Source organism: Nerophis lumbriciformis, linkage group LG05 (assembly GCF_033978685.3).
Source record: "Nerophis lumbriciformis linkage group LG05, RoL_Nlum_v2.1, whole genome shotgun sequence".
Taxonomy (NCBI): Eukaryota; Metazoa; Chordata; class Actinopteri; order Syngnathiformes; family Syngnathidae; genus Nerophis; species Nerophis lumbriciformis.
In genome coordinates, this window is record NC_084552.2 from 11380738 (window position 1) to 11397500 (window position 16763).

The 16763-nt window shown below is 39.0% G+C and overlaps 1 protein-coding gene across 1 annotated transcript in view; it reads left to right on the forward strand.

The window, feature by feature from the left end:
• scaf11 (SR-related CTD-associated factor 11) overlaps positions 1 to 11991 on the forward strand; it is a 55942-nt gene extending 43951 nt beyond the window's left edge. The window contains exon 15 of the mRNA XM_061961277.1: positions 11286 to 11991. Within this exon, the coding sequence (XP_061817261.1) occupies positions 11286 to 11381 (96 nt within the window). The 3' untranslated portion in view covers positions 11382 to 11991. The remainder of the gene's footprint in view (positions 1 to 11285) is intronic.
• The last annotated feature ends 4772 nt before the right edge of the window (positions 11992 to 16763 follow it).

Below are 16763 nucleotides of genomic sequence, written 5' to 3' on the forward strand. Positions count from 1 at the left end.
TCTACCCATTGATTATGAATTGGCATATCCCACATTTCTCACCCGATTAGAACCGTTCCACCATCCACACACTCCACTTTCCTTGGACAATCAAACTACTATTTTCCAAGTTCCAAAAAATTTCAGGAATTCCCAGTTTTCCAAAGCCATATTTTCACCTCTTCCTGGAAAGTTTTCACAGTCCACATTTTTCAACCGTTTTTGACCATTCCACCTTCAAAACATTCCTCTTAGTTGGGACAACAAATGCATTTATTTCTTTTTGTACATATTCCTGGTTTTCCGAAATTCTCAATTCAAACTGTTACGACGTCAACGTTTTTCAACCAACTCCGGAAACTCCAACACCAACCCATTCATATCATCTAGGACAATTGTGCTAGTGCAGGGGTGGGCAATTAATTTTTACCGGGGGCCTCATGAGCAACCCGAGCACTGCTGGAGGGCCACATCGACAATATTTCAATTACATTTTGTTCAATATTATTTTTGATATACCTAACATGTCCAAACACGCATTTACCTATGTGAACAAGTCATTACCTGTGGTTGGGTTAGGGTTAGGGTTAGGGTTAGGGTTAGGGTAACCCTAACCCTAACCCTAACCCTAACCCTTTCAATTGACTGCATGGCTGCCAGCTCTTCCGTCATTTGAAAGTCTGCAGTTATCCCTCATAAGAAGATGAGCAGCTGGGCGGTGTCACGTACATTGCAGCTCTCATCCAAAGCCAGTAAAAATCAGTCAAAGTCGGCCGTTCTGTTCTTCAGCTGAAGCTCCAAATTTCCGGGCATATCAGCGCAACAGAGTCCAATAAGCACTCCTTAATAAACTCTCCGTCAGAAAACGCCTTACTTTTTCTGGCGATTTTGTGAGAAATGACGAAACTTGTCCTGACGGCTGCATCTCTGGGGTTGTGAAATTTGGCAAAAAGTCCTTGTTGGGTTTGCAGTTTTACCATCAACACATCAGCCTCCCTTGTGCGCGCTTCATCAGACAGATTGCGGTATTTTTCCTCGTGCTTTGTCGTGTAGTAGCGATTCAAATGATATTCTTTAAACACAGCAACGTGTACCACAAATTAAGCACACGGCTTTACCTTTATTTTCTGTAAAGAAATACTTGGCAGTCCATGTCTTGTTGAAAACACGCCATTCGTCATCAACTTTTCTCTTTTTAGCGTCTCGGGTGTAAACCGTGCATCACTTGTCGCTGTGCACCTTCACTCACAGGTTACACACGGACATACGTCCATAAATAACACTTTTCAAAATAAAAGCAGCACAGTTGTATTGTGCGCACGACATAGATGTTTTTTAAAGGGGAACATTATCACCAGACCTATGTAAGCGTCAATATATACCTTGATGTTGCAGAAAAAAGACCTTTTTTTTTTTTAACCGATTTCCGAACTCTAAATGGGTGAATTTTGGCGAATTAAACGCCTTTCTAATATTCGCTCTCGGAGCGATGACGTCACAACGTGGCGTCACATCGGGAAGCAATCCGCCATTTTCTCAAACACAGAGTCAAATCAGCTCTGTTATTTTCCGTTTTTTCGACTGTTTTCCATACCTTGGAGACATCATGCCTCGTCGGTGTGTTGTCGGAGGGTGTAACAACACGAACAGGGACGGATTCAAGTTGCACCAGTGGCCCAAAGATGCCAAAGTGGCAAAAAATTGGACGTTTGTTCCGCACACTTTACCGACGAAAGCTATGCTACGACAGAGATGGCAAGAATGTGTGGATATCCTGCGACACTCAAAGCAGATGCATTTCCAACGATAAAGTCAAAGAAATCTGCCGCCAGACCCCCATTGAATCTGCCGGAGTGTGTGAGCAATTCAGGGACAAAGGACCTCGGTAGCACGGCAAGCAATGGCGGCAGTTTGTTCCCGCAGACGAGCGAGCTAAACCCCCTGGATGTCTTGGCTCACACCGTCCCTTAAACTGGACAGATCAGCTTTCAGGAAAAGAGCGCGGATGAGGGTATGTCTACAGAATATATTAATTGATGAAAATTGGGCTGTCTGCACTCTCAAAGTGCATGTTGTTGCCAAATGTATTTCATATGCTGTAAACCTAGTTCATAGTTGTTAGTTTCCTTTAATGCCAAACAAACACATACCAATTGTTGGTTAGAAGGCGATCGCCGAATTTGTCCTCGCTTTCTCCCGTGTCGTTTTCGTCGGTTTCACTTGCATACGGTTCAAACCGATATGGCTCAATAGCTTCAGTTTCTTCTTCAATTTCGTTTTCGCTACCTGCCTCTACACTACAACCATCCGTTTCAATACATGCGTAATCTGTTGAATCGCTTAAGCCGCTGAAATCAGAGTCTGAATCCGAGCTAATGTCGCTATATCTTGCTGTTCTTTCCGCCATGTTTGTTTGTGTTGGCTTCACTATGTGACGTCACAGGAAAATGGACAGGTGTTTATAACGATGGTTAAAATCAGGCACTTTGAAGCTTTTTTTAGGGATATTGCGTGATGGGTAAAATTTTGAAAAAAACTTCGAAAAATATAGTAAGCCACTGGGAACTGATTTTTAATGGTTTTAACCCTTCTGAAATTGTGATAATGTTCCCCTTTAAACTTTATTTTGTAATTTGTTATTGCCGCTGTTCACATTCACTCACAATCACGCACGAGCATACGGCCACACGGAAGTAATACAAATAACGCTTTTCAAAACAAAAGCAGCACCGTTGTATTGCACACTCGACATGGATAGTTTTTAAAATTTATTTTGTAATTTATGATTGGCCTCACCCGGGCCGGACAGGGACGCACAAAGGGTCGCCGGATGTGGCCCGCGGGCCACAGAATGCCCAGGTCTGTGCTAGTATCTATATTTTCACAAATTCCCGGTTTTCCCAAAATACCCACACTTCCAGGAAATTCCCATTCAAGTGAATGGATGTTTTCATAGTTCTACAATGCCCTACATTCTCAAAATTTCGCACGATTTTCTAATCCGATTCCGACCTTTTAACCATCCACCCACACTACACTAGTCCCTAGTCCAGCCCACAGTTTTCCTCCGATCGGATTGGTTCAAGTATCAAAATGATTGGCTCGACTGGGAATTGTGAGTTTCTCAAAAAAAAATCACACAAAAGAAATCCCGGATTACCCAGAATTCCTGGTTTTCCGGCACAATTTGCCCATTGAAAATGAATGGGCCAATTTTCGAACTTTCACAACTCCCACATTTCTCACCCGATTGGAACCGTTCCACCATCCACACACTCCACTCACCCCGGACATTCAAGCACTCCAGTTCCACTCACGTGTATCGGCGGTTCGGTGGCTAGCGCACAGAGGACAGTCAGACGCGGTTCCTACCGAAATAGCAAATTGTAGTTATTTATTATGATTAGATTAGTGCTTCATTTGGCCACAGTTCTGCATATAAAGCTATAATTATTTTCAATGAAATGATAATCATCATATCATTGAATGTCCCTGTATGAGCATAAACTATGGGGTTCCCCAGGGATCCATCTTGGGGCCTCTCCTTTTTATCCTATGCATAAATGATTTTGTAAACTCCTCCGAAACTTTTCATAAAATAATTTTTGCTGACGATACAAATTTGTTTATCTCACACAGGAGCCTACACCATCTACAAGTAACTGTCAATTCAGAGCTTGTGAAAGTGGATTCCTGGTTCAAATGCAATAAGCTCTCACTTAATGTAAATAAAACAAATGGTATTCTATTTCGTTCTAATAAAAAGCGGACAAATACTGAGCACTGCCATATCAACATCAATGGGCAGGAAATACAGAGAGTGTACTCCACAAAATTCCTGGGGGTCATCATTGACAAATACCTCAATTTCAAATGTCACATTAGCCATCTGCTAAACTAATTATCCAAATATGTTGGCCTGTTCTTTCACCTTCGTCATTATCTTCCTTTTTATGTTGTACTTACCCTATATAAAACTCTCTTTGAACCACATCTAAACTACTGTAATGTCATCTGGTGTAACACCTTCCCTACCTACCTTCACAAATTAGAATCCATGCAAAAGAAAATCATACGGACCCTGTCATGGTCCAAGTTTAATGCCCCCACTCGACATCTATTCCATAATTATCATCTCTTAAGACTGACAGAGTTCAATATTTATCAAAATGCTTGTTTAACCTATCAAGTCATTTACTGGCTGAATCTTAGGCTCTGTAGCTTGGTTCCTATCTACCATCCCCAGCATACCCACAACACTCGTAACTTAGATCTGATTAAGGCTGCAGCTAACGATTATTTTTCTATCGATTAATCCATAGATTATTTTTTCGGTTAATCTATAGATTATTTTTTCGATTAATTATTTTTCCTTTTACCGATTATTTTTTTTATTTAAAATGAAGATGAAAAAATAAATGTAGGCCAGTTTTTTCAAAAGGCATGACTTTTATTTACAAAAAAAAAAAGTATGGCCACTCAGTCAACATTGACAACAACATGACAAAATATTCTGTAACAATGTAAACATTTAAAACTTTTAACATTTAACACAATTAAAAGTAGCTTATTTGCTTTTTAATGTGCAAATATAAAAGTAAACATCCAGTGCAAATCTTAATATTCTGCAATAGTATAAGCATTTCTAAAGTAAAAGTATTGCTTATTTTGCTTTAAAATGTGCAAAAATAAAGATAAACATCCAATACAAAAAAGTGCAAAACGAAATATTCTGTAACAGTGTAAACATTTCAACAAAAGTAAAAGTATTGCTTATTTTGCTTAATAACACAACAATGATAGTATGATTAAAGTGAAAGTTAATTGTTGGTTTGTACATAGTATATGTAACTGTTAATGTTGTAAAAGGTATTTGCACAACTAATTAACGTTAGCGTTAAAGAGGAGCGCGTCTTTGTAAACACTGAACAGGCAGGCCAAACGCACCTCTCAGAGCGAAACGGTGTTTTAGTTTATGAATTTACAACGCAGATACAAATGACACATTCATGTTTTTGTGTAATGATGACAACGTATACTCACGTGGACGATTGACTAGTTGATGGTGATGGCAAGAACGCTGTCGGGTGTTTTCTTTTCAAATGTTCGTTCATAGCCGTTGTGCTGCTATGATAGGCCATTTCCCCTCGACACAGTGTGCATACAACAACTGTCAAGTGTTTTGCTTTTTTCGCTGTGCTTATCCTACACTTGAAGGGATGTATCAATGCTGAATGTGGCTTCTGGATTTCCCTCAAAGGACCAGACCGTAGTTACCTTTTCCTTTTATTTTCCTTTAGTGTGCAACAGTTTTTCCAACGAAGAAACAGCTTCTTTTTTCTTCTTTAGTCTTTTTAGCAGTCTTTAGCAGTGTTAGTAGACTTTAGTTTCTTTAGCTGTCATTAGCTGTCATTAGCTGTCTTTAGTAGCCTTTAGTAGCCTTTAGCTTCTTTAGTAGGTGAAAAACCTTTAAGGACAAAACACCACAAGATTAACATGCTGTAAAAAATCAATCAATTATCAATCCCATAATTTACAATTATTAATTAGGCTATCAAACTCTTAACCATTAAACAAGTGCAAGAAAATGGACACATCTTTTCCCTTTAAGTTAAAACAGATTTTAAATAAATTGTCTCAACATAAATGCACCAAGATACATATTAAATACATTTAAACCCAGAAACACAATAGATAAATGCAACAGAAAACCCAATATGCAAATACATAAATACCTAACCAATTAACCACCTATTTAGATACATATTTAAAATCCATATTCAATATACAGGTAAAAGCCAGTAAATTAGAATATTTTGAAAAACTTGGATTTATTTCAGTAATTGCATTCAAAAGGTGTAACTTGTACATTATATTTATTCATTGCACACAGACTGATGCATTCAAATGTTTATTTCATTTAATTTTGATGATTTGAAGTGGCAACAAATGAAAATCCAAAATTCCGTGTGTCACAAAATTAGAATATTACTTAAGGCTAATACAAAAAAGGGATTTTTAGAAATGTTGGCCAACTGAAAAGTATGAAAATGAAAAATATGAGCATGTACAATACTCAATACTTGGTTGGAGCTCCTTTTGCCTCAATTACTGCGTTATCAACACTAAACAACAGTTACATAACACACTGTGTGTATTTAGCCTCCAGACTAAGCACGCTACATGCACACAACCCCCCCCCCCCCCCCCCCCCCCCCCGCCCCCCAATCTCACCAGCGCAACAGGTGCGCATCTGCTAAACTAATTATCCAAATATGTTGGCCTGTTCTTTCACCTTCGTCATTATCTTCCTTTTTATGTTGTACTTACCCTATATAAAACTCTCTTTGAACCACATCTAAACTACTGTAATGTCATCTGGTGTAACACCTTCCCTACCTACCTTCACAAATTAGAATCCATGCAAAAGAAAATCATACGGACCCTGTCATGGTCCAAGTTTAATGCCCCCACTCGACATCTATTCCATAATTATCATCTCTTAAGACTGACAGAGTTCAATATTTATCAAAATGCTTGTTTAACCTATCAAGTCATTTACTGGCTGAATCTTAGGCTCTGTAGCTTGGTTCCTATCTACCATCCCCAGCATACCCACAACACTCGTAACTTAGATCTGATTAAGGCTGCAGCTAACGATTATTTTTCTATCGATTAATCCATAGATTATTTTTTCGGTTAATCTATAGATTATTTTTTCGATTAATTATTTTTCCTTTTACCGATTATTTTTTTTATTTAAAATGAAGATGAAAAAATAAATGTAGGCCAGTTTTTTCAAAAGGCATGACTTTTATTTACAAAAAAAAAAAGTATGGCCACTCAGTCAACATTGACAACAACATGACAAAATATTCTGTAACAATGTAAACATTTAAAACTTTTAACATTTAACACAATTAAAAGTAGCTTATTTGCTTTTTAATGTGCAAATATAAAAGTAAACATCCAGTGCAAATCTTAATATTCTGCAATAGTATAAGCATTTCTAAAGTAAAAGTATTGCTTATTTTGCTTTAAAATGTGCAAAAATAAAGATAAACATCCAATACAAAAAAGTGCAAAACGAAATATTCTGTAACAGTGTAAACATTTCAACAAAAGTAAAAGTATTGCTTATTTTGCTTAATAACACAACAATGATAGTATGATTAAAGTGAAAGTTAATTGTTGGTTTGTACATAGTATATGTAACTGTTAATGTTGTAAAAGGTATTTGCACAACTAATTAACGTTAGCGTTAAAGAGGAGCGCGTCTTTGTAAACACTGAACAGGCAGGCCAAACGCACCTCTCAGAGCGAAACGGTGTTTTAGTTTATGAATTTACAACGCAGATACAAATGACACATTCATGTTTTTGTGTAATGATGACAACGTATACTCACGTGGACGATTGACTAGTTGATGGTGATGGCAAGAACGCTGTCGGGTGTTTTCTTTTCAAATGTTCGTTCATAGCCGTTGTGCTGCTATGATAGGCCATTTCCCCTCGACACAGTGTGCATACAACAACTGTCAAGTGTTTTGCTTTTTTCGCTGTGCTTATCCTACACTTGAAGGGATGTATCAATGCTGAATGTGGCTTCTGGATTTCCCTCAAAGGACCAGACCGTAGTTACCTTTTCCTTTTATTTTCCTTTAGTGTGCAACAGTTTTTCCAACGAAGAAACAGCTTCTTTTTTCTTCTTTAGTCTTTTTAGCAGTCTTTAGCAGTGTTAGTAGACTTTAGTTTCTTTAGCTGTCATTAGCTGTCATTAGCTGTCTTTAGTAGCCTTTAGTAGCCTTTAGCTTCTTTAGTAGGTGAAAAACCTTTAAGGACAAAACACCACAAGATTAACATGCTGTAAAAAATCAATCAATTATCAATCCCATAATTTACAATTATTAATTAGGCTATCAAACTCTTAACCATTAAACAAGTGCAAGAAAATGGACACATCTTTTCCCTTTAAGTTAAAACAGATTTTAAATAAATTGTCTCAACATAAATGCACCAAGATACATATTAAATACATTTAAACCCAGAAACACAATAGATAAATGCAACAGAAAACCCAATATGCAAATACATAAATACCTAACCAATTAACCACCTATTTAGATACATATTTAAAATCCATATTCAATATACAGGTAAAAGCCAGTAAATTAGAATATTTTGAAAAACTTGGATTTATTTCAGTAATTGCATTCAAAAGGTGTAACTTGTACATTATATTTATTCATTGCACACAGACTGATGCATTCAAATGTTTATTTCATTTAATTTTGATGATTTGAAGTGGCAACAAATGAAAATCCAAAATTCCGTGTGTCACAAAATTAGAATATTACTTAAGGCTAATACAAAAAAGGGATTTTTAGAAATGTTGGCCAACTGAAAAGTATGAAAATGAAAAATATGAGCATGTACAATACTCAATACTTGGTTGGAGCTCCTTTTGCCTCAATTACTGCGTTATCAACACTAAACAACAGTTACATAACACACTGTGTGTATTTAGCCTCCAGACTAAGCACGCTACATGCACACAACCCCCCCCCCCCCCCCCCGCCCCCCAATCTCACCAGCGCAACAGGTGCGCCACACCCACAAAGAGAAATATTAAATCTTACATACTTTTGGCACAACTCTGGGTTATCTGTAATGAACTAAACTTTTTTCCACTCTGCGCTGGCGTCTTTTGTACTCCTTGATTTGACAAAGCTGTCTAATTACCGGGCTCGCGCACCAGCAGATGAGACGGGAGCGCGCCGCGTTATACCTGCGCGTGAACGTAAACTGATTGGCTCTGATTTTATAAGCCGACTGGCCGAAATAATGCCGAATTATATACATTTCCTGGGGTTGCCTAGGTGAATAGGGATGCGGATGTGCTCTAAGATAAAATATAATTTTATTAAGTGGGGTTTGGCTGGTTGCTAAACAGCCACGGTTGCGAGCTCGCACGTCAGCTGACGAGACAGCTGTTCGCCGCTACAACATTATTAGGCCGTTTATTGAAATACTCCCACACTTTTGACGACTTTTGGCGTGCTTTTTTTCCCCTCGCTCGCACCGCTCGCATCATTTGCTTTGCGCTCCGCCATGACGGCAGTGTGATGTAAATATGCGACGCGTCGAAGCATAAAAACGGCGTCGATGTATTTACGTAACCGATGACGTCGACTACGTCGACGCGTCGTTTCAGCCTTAGATCTGATATCAGGTAAACATCGTTTACTGGCTTGTACCGCTGTGTTGTATGCAGGGGGCCAAAGATTTGGAACCGGCTTAATGAGAGCCTCAAGATGCTGTATCCATTCTCCAACTTCCAAAAGAAACTGAAAACTTGCCTATTAACCACCTATCTTTAATGCCTCATGTGGGGTAGACTACTGTTGGGTTTTGCATGGTTGAATGAATGTATGTATGTATGTGTATGCTTGCTTTAGTACTATTATCTTGTGTTAATCATATAGCGTTGTTTTTTTTGTTTTTTTTGTTTTTGTGCTTGCTACCATGTTTCATCATTCCATGTACCGGTATATACTGTTCTCTGGACCCCCTGTCAAAAGCTTCTTCTAGCTTATTTGGGGGACCCTTTCACGTACCAACATCTTTAAATGATGATATTCACTACTATTGTAGTTGTTATATGGTATTGTGAATAAACTTGAAACTTGAAGCTTTAGATCCGCCCGAAGTTCCTTAAGGCTCTGGATGCTGTGGGGCTGTCTTGGTTGACAAGACTCTGCAGCATCGCGTAGACATCAGGGGCGGTACCACTGGATTGGCAGACCGGGGTGGTGGTTCCTCTCTTTAAGAAGGGGAACCGGAGGGTGTGTTCTAACTATCGTGGGATCACACTCCTCAGCCTTCCCGGTAAGGTCTATTCAGGTGTACTGGAGAGGAGGCTACGCCGGATAGTCGAACCTCGGATTCAGGAGGAACAGTGTGGTTTTCGTCCTGGTCGTGGAACTGTGGACCAGCGCTATACTCTCGGCAAGGTCCTTGAGGGTGCATGGGAGTTTATCCAACCAGTCTACATGTGTTTTGTGGACTTGGAGAAGGCATTCGACCATGTCCCTCGGGAAGTCCTGTGGGGAGTGCTCAGAGAGTATGGGGTATCGGACTGTCTGATTGTGGCAGTCCGCTCCCTGTACGATCAGTGCCAGAGCTTGGTCCGCATTGCCGGCAGTAAGTCGGACACGTTTCCAGTGAGGGTTGGACTCCGCCAAGGTTGCCCTTTGTCACCCATTCTGTTCATAACTTTTATGGACAGAATTTCTAGGCGCAGTCAAGGCTTTGAGGGGATCTGGTTTGGTGGCTGCAGGATTAGGTCTCTGCTTTTTGCAGATGATGTGGTCCTGATGGCTTCATCTGGCCAGGATCTTCAGCTCTCACTGGATCAGTTCGCAGCTGAGTGTGAAGCGACTGGGATGAGAATCAGCACCTCCAAGTCCGAGTCCATGGTTCTCGCCCGGAAAAGGGTGGAGTGCCATCTCCGGGTTGGGGAGGAGATCTTGCCCCAAGTGGAGGAGTTCAAGTACCTCGGAGTCTTGTTCACGAGTGAGGGAAGAGTGGATCGTGAGATCGACAGGCGGATCGGTGCGGCGTCTTCAGTAATGCGGACGCTGTATCGATCCGTTGTGGTGAAGAAGGAGCTGAGCCGGAAGGCAAAGCTCTCAATTTAGCGGTCGATCTACGTTCCCATCCTCACCTATGGTCATGAGCTTTGGGTTATGACCGAAAGGACAAGATCACGGGTACAAGCGGCCGAAATGAGTTTCCTCCGCCGGGTGGCGGGGCTCTCCCTTAGAGATAGGGTGAGAAGCTCTGCCATCCGGGAGGAGCTCAAAGTAAAGCCACTGCTCCTCCACATCGAGAGGAGCCAGATGAGGTGGTTCGGGCATCTGGTCAGGATGCCACCCGAACGCCTCCCTAGGGAGGTGTTTAGGGCACGTCCGACCGGTAGGAGGCCGCGGGGAAGACCCAGGACACGTTGGGAAGACTATGTCTCCCGGCTGGCCTGGGAACGCCTTGGGGTCCCACAGGAAGAGCTGGACGAAGTGGCTGGGGAGAGGGAAGTCTGGGCTTCCCTGCTTAGGCTGCTGCCCCCGCGACCCGACCTCGGATAAGCGGAAGAAGATGGATGGATGGATAGACTTGAAGCTTTAACACTAATTGCATTAACGGGATTTCTTATAATTGCCTCGGTTTTGGTCTGACCTTACGGAGCGGATTATTAACCAAACCCAAGGTGCCACTGTATAGTGATTGTTTGTTTTCTTCTGTTCGCAGGTGTGCCACAGCAAGAGTGGGGAGGTGAACTCAAGTAAGGTGGCCAACCTGGTGAAGGCCTACGTAGACAAATACAAACACGCGCGCAAAAAGTGAAGTGTCGCATTAACGCGGCGCCCAAGTGCAATTTCCTCTCGCTGGAAATCAGCCTCCAAACTCAACTCTGACGGAGAGCCGTGATTTCTTTTTTTTTGATATCGCAACCTTTTATTGAACTACAGTATATAGATTGTTTTCTATAGATTTCCATATTTTGTTAGAGGAAAAAAAAAAAAAAAAAGACCCAATCAATAATTGTAATGCAAGAGCCCTTTATTTTGACCTGCAGAACTACTGTAAGGAGAGGGGGGGGGCCGGGCAGGGGGGGGGGGATTCCATACAAAATGCACCGCCGTGTAAATCATGCCTGCTTCCATTGTCGCTGGCTGGAACAATGGCTTCCTTCTGTACGGAATCCTGATTGTGAAAATATGTTCTTAAAAAAAAAAAAAAAAAAAGTATATTCTATAATATTTCAAATTGTTTAAAAGCCTTCACTCTTCTCAGTGGCCCGACTGATGACGGTAACTGTCAGGATATCCAATCAGTAATGAGTGTGTCGTTTAAGAGGGGACAAATCATGGAATGAACCCCACCCCCACCTGGATGTGTAGTGAAAGTCATCGCATTATCCAGAGAGTAGTGAAATAAAGTAGCTGCTTCCTGATTGGCTGAGAGTCTTTATCGGATGTGCTGCCGTTCCAGGAAATACTTGTCTCGTGAAAGCGTGGAATGTCGGGGATAAAAAGACGTAAAGAGGAACTGCACTTTTTTTTTTTTTTTTAGTTTTTTCAATCATTCACAATCCTCATGTGAGACAAGAACATGTATTCATTTCTTTTTGTATGCATTCTGAATCGTGAAAAAAAACACCAGCAAAAGTCAGCGAGCAATGGAGCCAATGAGAGGCGCTCAATAAAGCGCTGTAAAAAACATCCTATCACCTGTATTGAGGTTTTATATACCTTATTTTTCGGAGTATAAGTCGCTCCGGAGTGTAAGTCGCACCGGCTGAAAATACATAATAAAGAAGGAAAAAAACATATATAAGTCACACCGGAGTATAAATCGCATTTTTTGGGGAAATGTATTTGATAAAAGCCAACACCAAGAATAGACAGCCATCCATCCATTTTCTACCGCTTATTCCCTTTTGGGGTCGCGGGGGGCGCTGGAGCCTATCTCAACTACAATCGGGCGGAAGGCGAGGTACACCCTGGACAAGTCGCCACCTCATCGCAGGGCAAGAATAGACATTTGAAAGGCAATTTAAAATAAATAAAGAATAGTGAACAACAGGCTGAATAAGTGTACGTTATATGAGGCATAAATAACCAACTTGTATGTTAACGTAACATATTATGGTAAGAGTCATTCAATAACTATAACATATAGAACATGCTATACGTTTACCAAACAATCTGTCACTCCTAATCGCTAAATCCCATGAAATCTTCTTCCTCGTTGTCGCTCCTGGTATGTGCCGCTAGCGTCCTTTCTTTCTGCTGCTCGATCGCTGCATATTTCACTACGTCCAGCTTGTAATCTGCAGTATATGATTTCCTTTTCGGTGCCATTTTTGTTCAGCCCTTCTCAGTTTTTATAAGTTACCGCCAATGTTGATGTAATCCATTTTAATAGCTACGGTAGTAGCATATAGCAGTTAGCATCCCATGACCCACAATGCACTTCTGCCATGACCCTCCCTCGCCGAATTCTTATTGGTTGACGTGTGTGTGACGATTGCTGACATTTGCTTCGTCTCTTCCGTGAATTAGATAAATAATATTATTTGATATATTACGGTAATGTGTTAATAATTTCACACATAAGTCGCTCTGGAGTATATGTCGCACCCACGGCCAAACTATGAAAAAAACTGCGACTTATAATCCGAAAAATACGGTAACCGCTCTAAGTACATATGTAGTATCTAGTAACATTCATAATAACATGTCATATTTCCGTATTTTCATCATTTTAAGCAAGTTCCACAGACTCATCACAACGTTCACTTTCCCTTCACAATCATGGCAGACTTCATGAGAGACAACCAAGACTACTTTGCGACAAATGACGATCCAGAAACTTGTGTTTTTGATCCTGAATATAGGAAGGATGATCTACACGTTTTAGAAGCTGTGTGCTAAATAGATGCAGCTTTAGTCAAACACTAAGCATCATGTAGCAGCATTGCTAAGTGCTAAACAAGATATACAAACATAATAAAACAATCACTACAATGTTTTCTCTCACTGGGATAAAGACTGATGGGATGTTTATATATTCCCCTTTACATGAACAATTCATCATAATCCTCACAAAGGGTTACAAAAAGGTTATTTTGTATGTCTTTCTGTCCGTCAAAGTTGACCATTTTGTGGGTTTATGTCCACAACCTTCTACTATCCAGGTGAGAGGCATTGTTTATAATCTAGAATTAACTTTCACCAACTCAGAGGCGATGCAGCAGCTCAACATGTCGATGTAGCAGAATATACTAGTTAGCTCTCTAAAAGTACTTCTTCCGCGTTAGCGTATATAATAACAATATTGCTAATACTTGATTGTTAGAGTACTTTTGGCACTTTTTGTATGTTTTCTTTGAGGGTTTTATGGCCTGAATAGTGCACTCTCATTAGCTGCATTGTTAGCCACCTCTTCTTATTTTGAGAGTGCATAAAAAAAGAAAACTGTGTTCTTGTCCTACAAAATGATTGTGAATGATAGGCAGCATTTCAAAAAAGAGTTACAGTTCCCCTTTAAAAGCAGATCATTCTTACTAAATGGACAACACTCTTGCATATTGTCTATTAGCCACCAGGGGGAAACCTTACACAAAAGTTCTTCAAACCCCATCCATCCAGTTTCTAGAGTTTGTCCCTCTCCTTGTGGCGGGGGGGCTGGAACCTATCCCAGCTGCACAAGCGTCCACCTCCTCACGGACAGACAAACGTTCACTCAACCTTGTGATTTCCTCCAGCTATTGATTATCATCGATGACTTTGTTGGATTAATGGAGTAATCAGATAAAACACACTTGACAGATTCAATGCGTATATTATGGAAACTAGTTGAAATAAATGTTTTGTTTGCATAATCTTTATTATTATTTGTTTACTACAGACACATTAACATTTAAATGGCATTAATACATTTAAACTTGTATTTTATTTGACTTTGCAGATCACAGCATCTCCACACCACCACTCTCCTTTACAAAAGCCGTGTCTGAGTATTCAAAGTTCTACAGATTTGATCCATTTTTATTAGTCAGAGATGGAAGGGTTAATAGAAGCAACACAATATATATCAGAGATGGTTGTGGGCCAATAATCCACACGTGGAACACAATCTTAAACACACTTTTATTAGCAGACATGCTGTCAATAATCAATCAATCAATCTTTATTTATATAGCCCTAAATCACAAGTGTCTCAAAGGGCTGCACAAGCCACAACGACATCCTCGGTACAAAGCCAATAATGCCTGAACAGATCATTTATTAGAGCAACATTACCAACTCCAGTTAAATTAAGCCTTTTAATGGCCTTGTTAATGTATTTGATTGTTAATGTGTGTGTATATATATATATATATATACATACACACATATATATATAACTATATATACACACACATATATATGTATTTGTGTGTGTGTATATATATATATATATATATATATATATATATATATATATATATATATATATATAATTACACGCATGTATATGAATATGTAACAACACACATGAGTGTGTATATATACACGTGTATATATACACATGTATATATAATACATTATATTTACTGAACCAGTAAATATACATATATATACATGTGTGTATATATGTATTTATATATGTAAATATATATACATATGTTTGTATGTATGTATTTATATATGTGTATATATACATATGTATGTATATATGTTAATATATACACATATGTATGTAAATATGTATTTATATATGTATATATGCACACACATATGTATATATACATATGTGTATATATATACATATGTATTTATATATGTATATGTATTTATATATGTGTATACTGTATATACATATGTATTTATATACAGTATGTATGTATATACATATGTTTATATATAAATATACATATGTATATTGATTGATTGATTGAAACTTTTATTAGTAGATTGCACAGTGAAGTACATATTCCGTACAATTGACCACTAAATGGTAACACCCGAATAAGTTTTTCAACTTGTTTAAGTCGGGGTCCACTTAAATTGATTCATGATACAGATATATACTATTTTCACAATACAGTCATCACACATGATAATCATCACAGTATATAAATTGAATGATTTACATTATTTACAATCCGGGGTGTGGGATATGGAGGGGGGGGGGGGGGGGGGTTTAAGTTTGGTTGGTATCAACACTTTAGTCATCAACAATTGCATCATCAGAGAAATGGACATTGAAACAGTGTAGGTCTGACTTGGTAGGATATGTACAGCAAGTATTGGACACAGAGAGAGAGATCAGAAATTATAAGAAAAAGTGACTACATTTGATTGTTTGCATTTTGATTATTTACAATCCGAAGAGGTATGATGAGGAAGGGAGGGTGTTAGTTTAGGGTTGAAGTTGCCTGGAGGTGTACTTTTAGTGCGGTTTTGAGGGAGGATAGAGATGCCCTTTCTTTTACACCTGTTGGGAGTGCATTCCATATTGATGTGGCATAGAAAGAGAATGAGTTAAGACCTTTGTTAGATGGGAATCTGGGTTTAACGTGGTTAGTGGAGCTCCCCCTGGTGTTGTGGTTATGGCGGTCATTTACGTTAAGGAAGTAGTTTGATATGTACTTCGGTATCAAAGAGGTGTAGCGGATTTTATAGACAAGGCTCAGTGCAAGTTGTTTTACTCTGGCCTCCACCCTGAGCCAGCCCACTTTGGAGAAGTGGGTAGGAGTGAGGTGTGATCTGGGGTGGATGTCTAGAAGTAATCTGACTAGCTGGTTCTGGGATGTTTGGAGTCTAGATTTGAGGGTTTTGGAGGTGCTAGGGTATATATACATATGTATTTATATGTATATATATGTATACATATATATACACACACACACATATATATATATATATATGTGTGTGTGTGTGTGTGTGTATATGTATGTATCTGTATATATGTGTGTGTGTGTGTGTGTGTGTATATATATATATACAAACACAAATATATATGTATATGTATGTATGTGTATAGATGTGTGTGTATATATACACACACATATATATAAATATATATACACACATATATGTATACATACACATGTATATATATGTATGTATATATACACATATGTATATATGTATTTATACATGTAAATATATACATATGTATGTATATATAAATATACATATGTATATATATACACGTGTGTGTGTGTGTGTATAT